The sequence below is a fragment of the Eleutherodactylus coqui genome, chromosome 2 (genome assembly GCF_035609145.1).
Source record: "Eleutherodactylus coqui strain aEleCoq1 chromosome 2, aEleCoq1.hap1, whole genome shotgun sequence".
Taxonomy (NCBI): Eukaryota; Metazoa; Chordata; class Amphibia; order Anura; family Eleutherodactylidae; genus Eleutherodactylus; species Eleutherodactylus coqui.
Window position 1 is genome coordinate 229,686,265 of NC_089838.1, and position 16,721 is coordinate 229,702,985.

Sequence of the window (16,721 nt, forward strand, 5' to 3'; positions counted from 1 at the left end):
CTTCATAGGAAATTGACCCTCCAGCTGTTTTTCATTAGTACCACTTACTTTTACAGTCTTTTGTTACCCCATCTCAACTTTTTTGAGATGTTTTGCTGCCATTAATTTCTATATGAGTTAATTTTTTTAAACAAAATGGAAAAATGTCTCCCTTTCACCTTCTGATATGTGTTCTATTGTAAATAAAATATGCTTATGCGATTTTTCTAAATCGTTGCATTCTGTTTTCTTAACATTTTACACGGTGTCCCAACTTTTATGGAATTGGAGTTATATTACCCCCTGAGGGCTCAGTCACACGGGCGCATCGGCACCCATACACCGGTGCTGATGCGCCCGTGTGACTGACAGTTAGAAGACGGCCATCTCTCTCCAGCGCTGATCATAGAACACATGACTGGCAATGGAACCGGTCACATGTTCTTCCTCCCGGCGCTGCAGAGAGACGTCCGTCTTCAGGTACGTCCGTCTGCTGGTGTCGGTCACACGGGCACATCGGCGCTAGTGTACGGATGCCGATGCGCCCGTGTGACTGAGCCCTTAAGGACAAGTGTGTTTTGACCCTGAAGGACCTGACACTTTTTGGTTATTTTATGCATTTGGTGGTTCTATAGCCTCAGCCCCATTCCAGCGAATGGAGCATAGCTGCAATACTAGACACAGCCCACAGACAAGAGCAGTCCATCAGAAAACGTGCAGATATTTTTATCAATGCTGTACATCTTTCAATTTTAGGCTCACTTACATTCACAAATTGTCAGGTTTTAGGATACAAAGGTACAATGGTCTATAAAAGCTGTCTGCATTATGTGAGTTATACAATGTATCAGTTAGCCACATGTGGATCTTAGATATATATTATAACCATTGGCCCTAGGTAGATCAGCAAGCAAGGTCCTTCTAGCCAAACTACATCCAGAATTTCCTTCCTAAATCACCTTAAACACTTTACTAACATTTACATTTCCGCAATCATATACACAAAGTGATTACAGTGCCTATAGAAAGGGGGAGCCATGTGCATGCTTATGCTGCCCATCAGGAAAGGGTTAGGCCAATCTGGGTTTTCATCTGGACTACATAACAATCACAGAGTTCGTCTGTATGGTTCATATACTATGTAGCAGTACATTATTACATAGTGCTGCCAATCTTTGAGGCAAGAGGAAAAATCAGCAATAACTGTGCATTGGCATTTGCGTTATTACGGTAACTAATCCAGAACTTTTGTATTTTCAGCAATAGTCTCATTTAAACTGCAACTTTTTAGAAACACAATGCATTTCAGTAAGCTGTTGGGTTGCACTATTTGCAACCTCATTTCCACTGCAACCTGTCACATTACAGAACTTCTTAAATGGGAAGACAAAACGATGCCTCTGCAGGACCACCTATTAGAAGGCAGAGTTGCTGCAAATCAATGTCAGATTTTTTAACAAGCTTTGTAACAATGACTGGGAATTGTAAGCCAAAGCCAGAAACCATATACATGCAGCTGTTTCCGGGTATTTGCCCCTCATCAGTGTGCTGTAGGTTTGCTGGGTGAGTGGCCTTTGATGTGGGTCAAGAAAGGTATGACTTATTAGGCCACCCATGCTCCCCTGAAAAATTTGTCAAAAAGTCTGACATTGACTTGCAGTATGCTGTCTTCTAAGTGGCGCTGCAAAGTAATTGTACCATCTTCCCATTTGCATAAATTTCCCAGATGAGCATGGGTGGCCTTATAAGTCTCCTCACTTTGTGCTCTCCTTACAGAGAAACCATACCCTTCCTGACCCACATCAAAGGCCTCTCCCACAGCTAAGCCAGCAGAACTACTGCTCACTGATGAGGGGAAAATGCCCTGAAACAGCTGTCTGTGTATAGTTTCTCTTTTCCTTTACGGAGAAGATTCTGGTTTTGGCTCATATTCCCAGTCACTGTTACAAGGATTATTAAGAAGTCTGACATAGACTTGCAGGAATGCTGCCTTCCAATAGGTGGCACTGCAGAGGTATTGTTCCATCTTTACATTTGCATAAATTTCCCAGAGAAGCATGGATGGCCTTAGAAGTCTTCTCACTCTCCTTAGGACTTCTTGGAAACTTCTCAATAACTTCTCCCTCTATTATTTATCTAGATGTAATATTAGTTACCTGGAAGAATGGCTGCAAGGCAAAAACCTGCATGGAAGTGCAGCTAAAGAAACCCTGGAACCACTTTCTCAAGCAGCATGGTTATTACAGGTTAAGAAAATTAAAGATGAAGATGCTAAAGAAATATGTGATCGGTGCACTGTGCTTTCTACAGTCCAAGTAATGTTGCTTTCATATTTTTTTCTATACTTGTCTTACTTTTTTTTACTCTGCATACAAGAAATTGGTTCAAAAGATAAATTGCACCCACACCCAACTACTTAGATAACATTAAGTGGAACCTGTCATTTATTTTATGCTGCTCTCACTGAGGACAACATAAAGTAGTGACGGACACACTGATTCCACTGGCCTGTCACTTGTGGAATAATGCTTTGTAGTGTCTGAGCAATTACATTGTCAAGATGCAGGTCCTGGTGAGAAATAGGTACAGCTAAGAGCCCATTTACACGTAATGATTGTCGCTCAAGATTCGTTTGCGGTTTGTTAAGCAGAGTTTTCACTCAGCTTAAAAAAACCTTGTTGGCTCGCTGGCTTCTTGTCCCATGTAAATGGTCCCCGCTTAGCACTTCACATAGGAGGTAAAGCCCGCGAGCTGGTGGCAAGTCTCTCTATGTAAACGCTTTGCACGAGCGCTGATGTTAGCGCTCATGCAGTCATTTAAACAGCTGTTGGCCCGTGTTAAAGGGCCGTTATTCATGAGGCACTGCTAACCCAGCCTACCTGCCGTGATTGACACTTTTCTTAGTATGCAATGTAAGGAAACCTTCACAAAGACCTAGAATTTCCGCTAGCGGAATCACTGCCAGAATTCCGCACCACTTACAGTACAAGCCATGTGGAGGGGATTTAAAAAATCTCCTTCGCATGGTGCAGAAATTTTCACCAACAAATCCGCAGCCTGTCTATTCATGATGCAGATTAATGCTGCAGGATTTAACCTTTGAGATACAAGGGTTCAATTCCACAGCTGATCCACAACTTAAAACACGGCCAAATCCGCATCATTCTCATCATTTTGTATTTCATTTGTATTATTACTTGCCTAGTTGCATTCTGTATATTCAGATGTTAATATCATTGTGTTCTTCCTTCTATTTCTTTCAGATTGTCAAGATACTGAACTCTTACACTCCTATTGATGATTTTGAGAAGCGAGTAACACCCTCATTTGTTCGTAAAGTTCAGGTAAGTCATATAAGTGGTTTAATATTTGATCTGTGAATATTTTTTCCCTATTTTATGTTTACCTTTTTACTGTATGATAAGGAGTTGTTAAACACTGTTGTGTTAATCTTTGAATTGAGTGAAAATATTAAAGGGGTTGTGCAAAGTTAAAAAGTTATACCCTATTCTATAGAATAAGGTATAACTTTATGATCGGTGGGGCTCTGAGCGCTGAGACCTCCACCAATTCCTAGAACGGGGGTTCCGTCAGTCTCTGAGTGAATGGAGCGGAAAGCGTGCAGTCGCGTCACCGCTCCATTCACTTTAATGATAGCTCTGATTATTTCCAGAGCGCTTGGACTCTGTAATCTCTGGTGCTGTCATTGAAGTGAATGCCGCAGTTGCACCCCCACTAATCATAAATTTGTCCGCTATCCTGTGGATAGGACATACATTTATAACTTGGCACAACCCATTTAAAGTGTATGTACACATCAGATAAATATTGACCACACATGGTGATTTCCGTGGGATCAGCCAACTATCTAGTGTTTTTGAAGGCCACCAGATTCTGTCCTGATGATATATGTGGGGATAAAAAGAATCAACCAGGTTGTATTTTAAAATGTCCCATCGTTTGTCATCGTAGCATTCATCCATGTTACGGACGGCAAGTGTGGATCCACTGTGTCATCCAACCAATTTGACTTTGGACTAAACCTAAGGACGCTATCCTGCCGGTTCCCTGGTATTCACCCTTTAACCCTTGTACAGGGATCTGGCATTTTGCTGTGGGGAACCGAGCAGACTGCTACCTTTTGGTATAGTCCCAGTGTTGTTTGCAGAAGCACTGATACAAGCCACTGTGAAACAGGCCAGACTGCAAACAGAATAAAGATCAGACAGCGAAGTAAAGGTGGGAAAGCTATGCTGGGTTGACAGAGTATGCAGATGCAAGTACAGGATAAAGAGCAGACAGTGAAGTCAAAGATAGGAACACTATGCTGGATAACAGAGACAAACACAAACAGGATCTGATACAAAGTCGGGAAGAAGGCAAACATGCAGGATCAAGCAGACAATAAAGTCAGAGACAGGTGACCTATGTATGTTGAGTGTCTAAAACAAATATACAACAACACTCAGGCAAAGAGGGAGGGTCCCCAGCTCACTTAAATAGGAGGTTAATTGCCTATTAAGCTGCAGCTGGGCTGAGAGCACTGAGGACTGTTGGAGCACTGAGGACTGTTGACTCCAGCAGTGCTGATAGAAAGTAGCAAAGAGTCATTCATATAGGAGGAGCAGAGTGACACCCACGTCTGCCCGGAATAGCAAGATGGTGACGGACACGGGTAGCCAATCTAAGGCTGAGTTCACACAGGGCGGATTTGCCATGGATATTCAGAGTGGAATTTCACTGCAGTAAATCCACCTGCAGCCGCTAATCCCTCGTTTCGCCAGCCATGTGGAAGAGATTTGTCAAAAATCTCGTCCACACGGGACGGCCAATCCGTCGTGGTAAAGCTGGCAGAATCCGGTGCTGCGGTGAGTATTCCCTGGCCGCAGCATGTCTATTTTATTAATTTTTTTTTTCCGTTGCGGCCGCGCTGCTCTCTATGGGAGATTTTTGTCGGGATTCCGCCCTGTGAGAACCCAGCCTAACAGTCCATCAGCTATCTTATGTGTATGGAGACCTTTCCAATGTGCCAATGGGCTGTAGATTTAATTTTATTTATTTATTGTACTCATTTACTGTATATAGAACATACATATTCCGCAGCACTGCACGGAGATTACATTGGGTCATGTCCCCATTGGGACTCACAGTCTAAATTCACCTATTAGAATGTAATTAGGGGATAGATGATAATGCCTTCCATTAATATAATGTGTAAAGTGGCTGCAGGTGGTGGTGAAGCTGGTCTTTACATTACATTTGAAAAGCTCAGCTGCATTATCTGAGAACTGTGAGGCCCCGCTATAGCTTGTTTGACGTCACCGATTACTAAGTGCAATATGTCCCCAAAGGCAGATATTTATAGAGCTTCTCCTTTCCTTTACACACGAATAGATTTTTAACTAATCATTCCTGTGACGCCAGTGAGGCTTTTGTGCAAAAAACGAATTTTACAGAAAATGCACAATGCAGCAATTCCACACACGGTGCTACATCATACCTTACTATGAATTCCACAGAAGCAATCAGTCGTCTTTTAAGTCATGTGCCGATGCAGTAAAGGTTTAGACAACCCAAGTTTGGCAGCACGTAAAGTAGAATTCACCTGCAATCACCCTTTATCCATTTAACTCATTGATCCCTTAATAAATGTTTGTAAAAATTGGTTCTGTCATTGGCTGCAGCGACTGTGACGTCCCAAAAACAGACTGGGGCGGCCTGTAAACATGATAAAGCAGGGAGAGATGAGTATATGGCTGTTATTATTTTACTGCACGGGGACCAGTGATTTTACTAGACAAAAACTACCCGGAAAAACCCTTTAAGTAATTTTCCATAATTTTGTGGTGCTGAACATGAAAATGACATTAAAAATGCGAGATTGGTTCTTGTTTGGAAGTTATAGAGAAAAGAATTTAAAAATTGCTGAAGAATTGGAAAATTATGGTACTTTTTGGATTTAAACTACTTCTCTCCCCATTTTCACTAGAATTTGTCACTTTATGTTTGGGAATTAACTCTTTCCAATCCACTGTCTGACCTCTGAAGACATTATGATTTAAGGCTATACAGCTCCGATGTTGGAAGACGTCCATCGGGGTTCTCTTACTGTATATTGCCAGCCTCTCTGCTGTCGGAGTCTATCCAACGTGTCACCTCATGCAGTACTGGCTTTAGCCAGCATATAGCGCCGTTGTATAATAGCAGAATAAGAGTAAGCCCCCCAGGAAAACCAGGATACAAATTGGATTGGAAAGGGTTAAAGTTCTCTTCTTGTACACTCTTGATAAAAAAAATCAAGTAATTAGAAGGAGTTGTTTTTCTGCAGAACTCTGCATGCAGTTACATCTCAGGCAGATTTACAAATGATTAAAGTTGTAGTGTGATTACATGAACGGTCTTGCCAGCTGAGGCCCTAAAAGTTGTTCCACTCTTGACCTATAAAGAAGATCTCAGAGGGTACTTGTGTGTAGTGACCTCTTTTTTCGCTTTTGCACACCTTGTTGACTACTAGACATGACTCTACAATGCAATCAAAGAGATTTCAACCATATGTCCACTTAACAAAGGGGGCAAATTATTCATAGGATGCATTATTAGAATGTGAGAAGCTGGATGGTCGTTTTGACAAATGGCCCGCCACCTGGGCCATTCTGACCAGACTGTTAGGAGGTGTTGGGACCAGTGGATGCATGAGGGCACACAAGGTGACCGGGCTCAGGAGGCCCTCCACAGACCAACAGTAGAGAAGATCGTCTGGAATTGGCAAGAATAAAGCAGAACTATTAACTTTCAGGTTCCTTTCTCCCTCTGTAACTTCCAAACAAGAACCAATCTCACATTTTAATGTCATTCTCGTGTTCGACATCTGAAAATGATGTAAGATTAGTAAATCATGCCTTTGCTGCAAAACCAGTGTTGAGCAGCGTTATAAATTCCTGAAGTTTTATTGCAGTAAATATTGCATCAGCTTATAAAATGACTGTGTCATGCACAGCCTGAACTAAGATCAGCGTCATACAAGATGATTCAGCAAGAGAGTAAGGCCGCGCTCACACTTGCTTTACCGAAATCACTGCAATGTACCATGATTTTGCGCAGCGTTTTTAAACACATTCTACTGTGTTTGACAGCATTTTAACGCACCACACTATTGTAATAGATGATGAGGTGCGTTAAAAAACGTTAAACCGCTCGAAACGCCACATTCGAGCACTAGTCTGCGAAGCCCCATCGAAATCAATAAAGGCATTGTAATTTGGCATTATAATTAGAGATGAGCGAGCATACTCGCTAAGGGCAATTACTCGATTGAGCATTGCCCTTAGCGAGTACGTGCCCGCTCGGAAGAAAAGATTCGGCTGCCAGCGGCAGGTGGGGAGCGGCTGGGGAGAGCTGGGAGGAATGGAGGGGAGATCTCTCTCTCCCTCTTCCCCTTCTCCGCTCCCCCCTGCTCACTGCCGCAACTCACCTCTCACCCGCGCCGGCAGCCGAACCTTTTCTTCCAAGCGGGGAGATACTTGCTAAGGACAATGCTCGATCGAGTAATTGTCCTTAGCGAGTATGCTCGCTCATCTCTAATTATAATCCAAATACATCCACTATACATACTATTTATCTGTGGCATGGATCACTTAGGGCTCGTTCAGACGAGCGTGTTTTGGTGCGTGCATACGCACGCACAAAAACACGCTTGTATTTACAACACTGCATTCCCTATGGTGTCTGCACATGTCCGTACTTTGCAGGTGCGTGCCTGCAAAGATAGGACATGCGTGCACCATGACCTGCTGGCTCCCTGCATTCCTTTTCAGGGAAGGATTTTACATATAAGCCCTTCCCTGAAAAAGAAAGATTTTAGTGTAAAAAAAAAATAAAAATGCAGCCATTCTCTTCAATGGAGCCGCTTCTGCTGCCGGCGGCTCCATTGAAGACAACGATCTGCTGGCACCACCAAATTGTTTTTCAGGGAAGAGCTTAACATATAGGCTCTTAACTGAAAAGGAAAAATTTTGGTGAAAAAAAAAACAAAATGCAGCCATTCACTTCAGTGGAGCCGCTGCTGCTGGCGGCGGCTCCATTGAAGACAATGGTCTGTGGCACACCTGAATCGTTTTTCAGGGAAGGTCTTTACATATAAGCCCTTCCCTGGAAATCAATTATAAGTGATTTAAAGGAGATGTCCCGCGCCGAAACGGTTTTTTTTTTTTTAAACCCCCCCCCCCGTTCGGCGCGAGACAACCCCGATGCAGGGGTTAAAAAAACCACCCGCACAGCGCTTACCTGAATCCCGGCGGTCCGGCGTCTTCATACTCACCTGCTGAAGATGGCCGCCGGGATCCTCTGTCTTCATGGACCGCAGGGCTTCTGTGCGGTCCATTGCCGATTCCAGCCTCCTGATTGGCTGGAATCGGCACGTGACGGGGCGGAGCTACACGGAGCTACACGGAGCCCCATAGAGAAGAGGAGAAGACCCGGACTGCGCAAGCGCGGCTAATTTGGCCATCGGAGGGTGAAAATTAGTCGGCACCATGGAGACGAGGACGCCAGCAACGGAGCAGGTAAGTATAAAACTTTTTATAACTTCTGTATGGCTCATAATTAATGCACAATGTACATTACAAAGTGCATTAATATGGCCATACAGAAGTGTATAGACCCACTTGCTGCCTCGGGACAACCCCTTTAAAAAACAAAAAAATAGATACTCACCTCCCTTCAGCTGCCTGGGCACAGCTGCGTCTTCTCCTGCTGTCCCCTGCACTGTGGTGCTGAACTGCGGATCACAGGCAGCTCTCCCCAAATGAATGACAGGTGAGAGCTGCCTGTGGTTGGCTGAGCACCTCAACCAATTACATTCAGCTCTTTCAGCAGGCGAGGATTTAAAATCCCCGGCTGCTGATAGATCAGCTGTTCAGCAACACAGTGCAGAGGACAGCAGGAGAAGACGCGGCTGTGCCCCGGCAGCTGAAGGGAGGTGAGTACCTATTTTTTTTTCTTTTTTTTACTATTTTAAAAGGCTTTTCAGGGAAGGGCTTATTAAGCCCTTCCCTGCAAAGCCACTAACAGCTGCCAGGGCTCAGCGGGGACTTCTACCGCTGTCCCTGGCTCTGTAGCGCTGCTGAGCTATCAGCAGCTGGGGATTTAAAATCCCCTCCTGCTGGTAGCTCTGATTGTGATTGGCTGAAGCAATTCAGCCAACCACAATCAGAGCTACCAGCAGGCGGGGATTTTAAATCCCCGGCTGCTGATAGCTCAGAACTACAGAGCCTGGGAAAACGCTAGAAGTCGCGGCTGAGCCCCGGCAGCTGAAGGGAGGTGAGAATTGTTTTTTTTTTTGCACTATTTTAAATGGCTTTTCAGGGAAGGGCTTATGAAGCCCTTCCCTGAAAAGCCATTGACAGGATGCCGGCAGCAGGATTCTCTACCGCAGCTGTCATGTGTGACAGCTGCGGTTGAGAATTGAAGTATTCCTTTTGCTGCATCTGCCACAGATGTGGCAGATGTAGCAGCAGGGAATTCTTTTAACTAGCGGGGGTGAAGGATACATCTGCCGCATGCGGCAGATGTGTTCTCCATGCCCGGGGGTAGCCGCGGCTCCATTGACAACAAGCACGCAGCTGTGTTCACGCGTGCTTTTGCTCGTACCTAGGTGTGGACGTATGTACGCACCTAAGTACGCACCAAAACACGCTCGTCTGAATGAGCCCTTTTGGTGTATTTTAGTAAATATAGCTGTTATACATCATTTTACTTATTTACACTACAGTCACACTGACATACTATATACAAAAAGACATATTAAAGAACAGTTCCACCCTACATTATTAGTTGTCATTTTTACTCCTCCATGTGAAATATGAAAGTAAAAAATAACCCTCTCAGTGCAGATTAAAAAAAACACCAAGACTATCCAATGTTTGTTTGCTGAAATGTATCACAATCACATATAGGAACTGAATTCAAGACTACAAAATCATTTAAGTGGCATTTTCAAAATGTTTTGGTAACTGTGCTTTCTAAAAACGTTTGACATGTCATAGGGGCACATCAATAGATTTGATTGCTGGGGTCAACTGTTGAGACCCTATTGATCGTTGGAACAAGCCAGTCTGAACACTGTTACCGCCCACTAGCAGAAGACGAGCCCATAGACTTTCTATTGAACCCATCTTCAGCTAATGAGCTGTGGCCGCACTCACACAAATGTTTCAGCTGGCTTGTTCTAATGATCAATGCGGGTCTCAACATGTGACCCCAGCAATCAAAACTTTTGACATAACCCTATGACATGTCAAAAGTTTTTCGAAATTGCAGTTGCACTTTAAATATTTTATTAATTATATATAACATTCCACTTGTTATTTAGCATTATTATTATACACATATGTTTTATTTTATTCCCCTAGTCCATGCTAAACAGTCGAGAAGATGGATCACAGTTGATGTTGGATAGCAAATACCTCTTCCAAGTGACTTTCCCATTCAGCCCATCTCCCCATGCACTGGAAAGCATCCAGATTCCCAGCAGCCTCAAGCTTGGCTTCCTTAAGAGAATATAAAGGGCTGCACACACTCCAGGCACAGGACTTGTACAGCCTGCACAGGAATGCATCTCTGGATAAACTGCCTGCTGCTCTATACTTAGATACTTAGTAATGATAGAGTTGTAAAACTACTACATCATTGTAACATCGTTCCAAGAATTTAGTAGTAAAGTTGGAAGGTTCTTAAGAAAATACACTGTTTCGTCAGGCTCTGTGCACGCTGCATTCGGGTCCTACATTTGGTGTGTACACTGGGAAAAGCTTCTGGCATATACAGTATGTCAAATGTATCTATATGGCTCCATTCACCTGACAGAAGCCAAAAGAGTGTCTTTTTGGCCTCATCCGGGCTGGTATACAGCGGGGTACTGTTTAAAAATGTATACCGTGCGGTATATGTTCTTTTTTACAATGGGTGACATATTGTTGTATGCCCATCTATACAGGAGTAACATGTTGGGAGAGCATCCCGATGAATACCACCGACAAAAGTCTCAAATGCAGTCTGCACGGAGCCTAACAAACCTAAAAGGACAGGAGAGTGTAGTATAGCATAAAAATGTTCTCACAAAATCAGATACTATTACACTATAATGCATTCAAGCTGCTATTGTACAATGCCCAAGTTCAAACGGATCACAAATGACCATCTTCAATTTTTTTCTTTGCTTTCTTGTTGAGTCAAAATTTTAAAAATGAGGCTTTTTAATAAAATAAAAAAATCTATAAAATTATTTGAACCGTATCAGTAATACACTAATAATAATAAAGACATTGATGTCTGATATTCTCAATCATGAAAAAAGTAACAAGTATTCTCTGGAGCAGACTTTTAGTATAGACTTCATGGGCCTAAGGCAAAAGCTATACCTAAAAGCCAATGCGTCTGTATTGTGGCTTGTAATAAAAGTTCTCCTTCTGTCCGTCCCTCTCTTACGCTCTCCCTCTCCCATAGTGACTACACTGTCCAGTGACTGACAGGGTCTAGTGATGGCTCACAGTGCTTCACAATGACAGAGCTTTATATCCATCACTATGAACAGATGTAAAAAGAATAAAACGATATGTCTGGATACTGTTTTTGGACGGGACAGAAAATTGGAGGCTGCCACACTTCTGTATAGTCAAAAACCAAAATATTGATAGTTGCTGCCTCTGTCACCCTATGGCAGGAGACCAATATTCCGTTCTTTATTCTACAAGAAGGAAAACATGTCGGTATTAGGGAGAAGGAAAACATTTACAAATAATTATATTTAGATGTGATTTCTCATTGATTTCTATGCATAATTGTGCATTATCTTTTGTATTGTGCCACAGTTTATTTAACTACATAGTTACATAATACAGTTAAAAAAGTCCACCGAGCTAGATTTTACCTACAATGTGGAAGTTTAATTTTATTATTAGCATTTTATGTTTGAAATTTGTTCACACAGATATATTTGCTATGCCTATTCCTAAATCTTTCCCTGAATTAGTAGTTGTCATTGGAGCCAGGGGCATAACTATAGCGGATGCAGTTGCACCCCGGCCCAGGAGCCTTAGGGGGCCATGAGGCCTCTCCTCTCCATATAGGGAGTCCGGTACTATGAAGAAAGCATTATGCTTGGGGACCCTGTTACAGATTTTGCATTGGGGCCCCAAACCTTTAAGTTACGCCTCTGATTGAAGCAATACACAAGTATATATTTATTTTTCATGTGTGTACCTAAAATACACTCCATGTTCCTATTCATAGCAATGCGGCGCCGTTGTTCTCCCCACTGACAAAACACTGAGCTGGAAAAGGACACACATACATAATCCCAAGTTGTATAGTGTGAACAAGGCCTAGAAATTAAAGTCTACAGCTGCTTATATGAAGCCTATACAATAATAGAAAGTATATATTTACTTTGTTAGTAAGATGTAGATCAAACACATTCTTTGTATATTTTTTCATGGATTGTATCATCATATGTTTTGTCGATTTATGAAAATGAAAAGCAATTGTATACCAATTGTCATGTTTTTATAGTGGTATTTTATTTTGTCATGAAGATTTTTATGTTTCGTATCTTTTACCACGTGCCTCATTATGAAGATCATGTAAGGACCAATAGTAAAGAAAGCATAAAGTATGACAGAGGAGCTAATTTCACAGAGATAATAGCTATGCTGCTGTATGGTGCGGTCTACTTGTGCCTGTGATATTTGTAATGTCTTCTGTAGCCTGCAGGGGGCCCATACACTACATGTGCCGTTATGTAATTCATGACTGGCAGAAATTACGGGCATTAACGTGAGCACAGACAACTATAAGGGAACCGCACCATTATCTGTGTTGTAAAAATGGTCCTCCTGCTCTTGACGGAGAACCTCTTTTAAGACTGGCTTCTGTTACACTTGAAAATGAAGTTGTGTAAATGAAGAAAATCATGGACATGAAGACACAAATGTTTACAAATAAAAATCATTTCACGTAAATAAATGTTGTTCAATGAGCTTTAATTGGTACATTTGTGCCTCATTTTATTACCACGCTTTACTTTTTTAGTATCTTATATTGTCATTAACCATACGAGTAGGTTATAAGTTAATGCAGTTTTAGTGAAACATCGTTAATATATTAGAAATTTGCCTAAAATATGCCTCTTTTCTTACATTCTCTTTACTAGACAGTCTTGCAGCCCAGCCTTATTCCCCTTATAATCCATGAATGTATCCAACTTCTAAAGAGAGAAGGTATAATATTATATCTGCAGTTCCCCACTTCACACTTTTCAATTTTAAGCCAATGTTGGGCAATAAAAAGTAACTAACATTCTAATTACTGAGCTAAAAGCAACCCTCCAGATCACAGTAGAAAATTCACTGTATGCACAAAGAACCATCCTGCTCTTGGGGCAAGGGGCCTGCAGGGGGAGACAGACTGTGTGCACAGTGCTGACCTAATTGGCGTTTTGTATTCAAGAGCTGGGGGAGAGTCTCAGACTACTGAAGAGCACTAAGCATGTGACACAGGTTAAGGCTTCCTGTCCACAGCCGAGACGGAATATCACTAGCGAGGAGGGTGGAGTACTACAAGGTCTCTGCGATGAGCCTATTCTAAATGATAGGCTCACCGCAGAGAATCGCGGCATGCCACGATTTTAATCACGTGAGCGGAGAATCGCTATGATTCTCTGCTCATGGATGTCAGGCTGCGCTTTCCATAGTTCTATGGAAAGCGTGTCATGCGAACTCCGTGTGCGATTTATCGCCGCGGATCTCACTATGACATCTCGCCCGTGGACAGCCAGCCTAAAGGGGCTATGCAGGGAGAGAAATATTTAAAGGTATCCAGTCTGAATTTAGCAGTGCTGTGACCTCCACTTACCATTTGGTCCCATGGCAGCATTTCCCAAATTGTGCCCTTGGGGCTCCACGAGCAATAGTCAGGGGCTCTGATGTAGGGTCTAGATCCATGGTGGCAAACCTATGGCACGCATTCCGGAGGAAGCACGCAGAGCCCTCTTTGCTGGCATGCACGCTGATACCTGCTCACCACGGGAGTGATTACCGGCCGACACTCTGACAGCAGTGTGTGCACCTGGGATCCTCCTCCCCTGATCTCTCCATTTTAGTTCCGCAGGAGAGGAGAAGGGAGAAAACATTCCGAGCGCACACATTGCCAGCAGTGTGCACCCGGGATCAGTGCCAAGAAAAGGAGGAGCTGCGCTGACTGCAAGGAGGAGGTAAGTGTAAGGCTTGTGGGGGGCAATTATTACTAGGGCTGCTGTGGGGTTAATATAGCTACTGGGGCTAACGTGGCCTTAATATTACTAATGGGGTAATGTCGTGTTAATATTACTACTGGGGCTACTGTGGGGTTAATATCACTGAGGGGGTTAATATTATTGGGGCTACTGTGGGGTTAATATTACTACTGGGGCTACTGTGGGGTTTATAGTACTACTGGGGCTACTGTGGGGTTATTATTATTATAACTGGGGCTACTGTGGGGTCACTATTACTACTGGGGCCAATATAGGGGACGCTATTTCTACTGAGGCCACTGTGGGGGTCGCTATTACTACTGGGCCACTGTGGGGGTCACTATTACTACTGGGGCTGCAATAGTGGTCACTATTACTACACTGGGCAGATTTGCTGTGGGATTTACAGTAGCTGTAGCAGCAAAGTGGATGAGATTTTGAAAATCTCATCCACACTCTGTGGAAAAAATCTGCATAACACACGTGCAGATATTGACATGTGGTGCAGGATTTAAGTCTGGAGCATGTTAATTTTAAATATAATGTATATCTGTAGCCCATCCAGCATTCCTCCCTGTTTGTTTAAACAGCCCTGTCCTTTGTATAACGACAGAGGTAAAAATCATATGTCGTGATAAACCACGCCCCTAACCCTTCTCCTGACCACACCCTCTGTGGGGCTCCACGAGAAACTTTTGCTTTAAAAAGTGCTCCATGGCTGAAAAAGTTTGGGAACCACTGTCCCATGGTATGTACTCTTCTTCTCCCTCGCATAGTCAGTGATGTCATTGAAGGAGGCTGGCCTTTAGCTTGTTTCAATAACTAAGTCAGCCCCTTGTCTCTGCAGCAGCCATAACAGATAAAGGGGATGGCTAAAGGCCCATTTACACAAGCAGATAATCGCTCAAGCGACAGTTTGAGTGACAGCTTTGAGCGATTATTTTGCATAAGAAATAAGTGGTATTTAAGTAGCCACTCAGCTACTTAAATACCAATTATGTATGCAAATGAAGCCTTCACTGAATACAGCTAATAGCTGGAGGCTATTATCTGCACTCAGATCTTTGTTCTCCACAGGGAAACAATGATATCAGCACCCCCCATGGAAAACTAATGATAAAAGTGAGTGATGATTTTTAGATGAGCTTGAATTTAACGATCAGCTAAAAGTGCCCGAAATGCGGGTGCCCCAAGCCCATTTACACGCACCGATTATCGTTAAAACGATCGCTGATTAGCGAATTTTTAGCAATAATCGTCCCGTGTAAATGGACCTTAAGTTATTGAAATGAGCCAGTAAGAAGGCCCCCTAAGAAGATCTTTACCACGTGATTTGGTGTCAGTACCACTGGACCCAGATAACTCCTTTAATGCAGTGCTTGATAAATGTGCTATTACTGTACTGTATGTTTATGGACCGTAATATAATTGTCTTTATGGTATTTTTTTGTATTATTCAAACCTACAGATTTATCATTGAATTTTTTTTATGTAAATAACTAGTTAATAATGGATTGCTGATTGTATCCTTATCAGTCTAGAATTCCTACTAGGGCTGGTATACACATTAGCTGTAAACTCACTATATGTCCATTATACTGTATTACACATTATGAGGAAACATATAGATTATCTCCTGTAACAGGAGGCCATTTTGAACACATTTCTAAGTTATAAACTAACAATTGTAGATTGTGGAATACGGCAGTGAGGTGTTTATCATTGTCTTCCAATAACCATCCTTCTCTTTCTCAAAGACACTGTAGTTTTAATACCTTTCTAAGTAGATTACAAATGTAAGGGCTGTCATCCTGTTTCTATTTGCAGTAAGCTCTCTTGTGCTTTGTTCTACAACTGATCTTCAACGCAGTAAGTATTCCAATGTATCTATATTTCTATGAATGCCTCCATTTTTCCTCATAATGTACACATCTTATAGTGAATTTGGTTCTACCAGATTGATAAGTAATTAGGGGTTCCTTAATGCCCAGCAAACCGAAAATAACGAAGTTAATCATGTAGACATATAGCATGCAGGTCCCTTAACTCTGAGAATATAATGGTCTGTTTCTTCCAGTCACTGAGGAGATGTTTAATAACACTGATGCAATGTGTCCTCCAAGCCAACAGCTTCTGCTATGTAAAATATTTGTACCAGGTTCAGTTGGGCACCCGTGTAACTTATAAAACACTATATATTCTGATAACCTCAGGTTCGAATTCATTGTATAGCATCTCTATCCATCCCTCTCCTACTTATAAAGAATGGTTATTCTGGTTTCTCTTAAGCCCTAAAACAATCAGACACAACCTTTGCTTTTACATTCTGCCTATCAGAAGTGAACGATGGCACATTACCATTGACTTATAGAGCCCATCTGTAATCGTGACTGTCTTTGGCATCTTAACACCACTTTTGTGTGTAGTGCCTATCGTGTGATGGTGTAAAAGACTA

At 42.5% G+C, this 16,721-nt stretch overlaps 1 protein-coding gene across 1 annotated transcript in view; it reads left to right on the forward strand.

The window, feature by feature from the left end:
- MYO5C (myosin VC) overlaps positions 1 to 13,009 on the forward strand; it is a 116,951-nt gene extending 103,942 nt beyond the window's left edge. The window contains exons 39-41 of the mRNA XM_066592589.1: positions 2,120 to 2,294; positions 3,243 to 3,323; positions 10,389 to 13,009. Of these exons, the coding sequence (XP_066448686.1) occupies positions 2,120 to 2,294; positions 3,243 to 3,323; positions 10,389 to 10,541 (409 nt within the window). The 3' untranslated portion in view covers positions 10,542 to 13,009. The remainder of the gene's footprint in view (positions 1 to 2,119; positions 2,295 to 3,242; positions 3,324 to 10,388) is intronic.
- Positions 13,010 to 16,721: the final 3,712 nt, after the last annotated feature.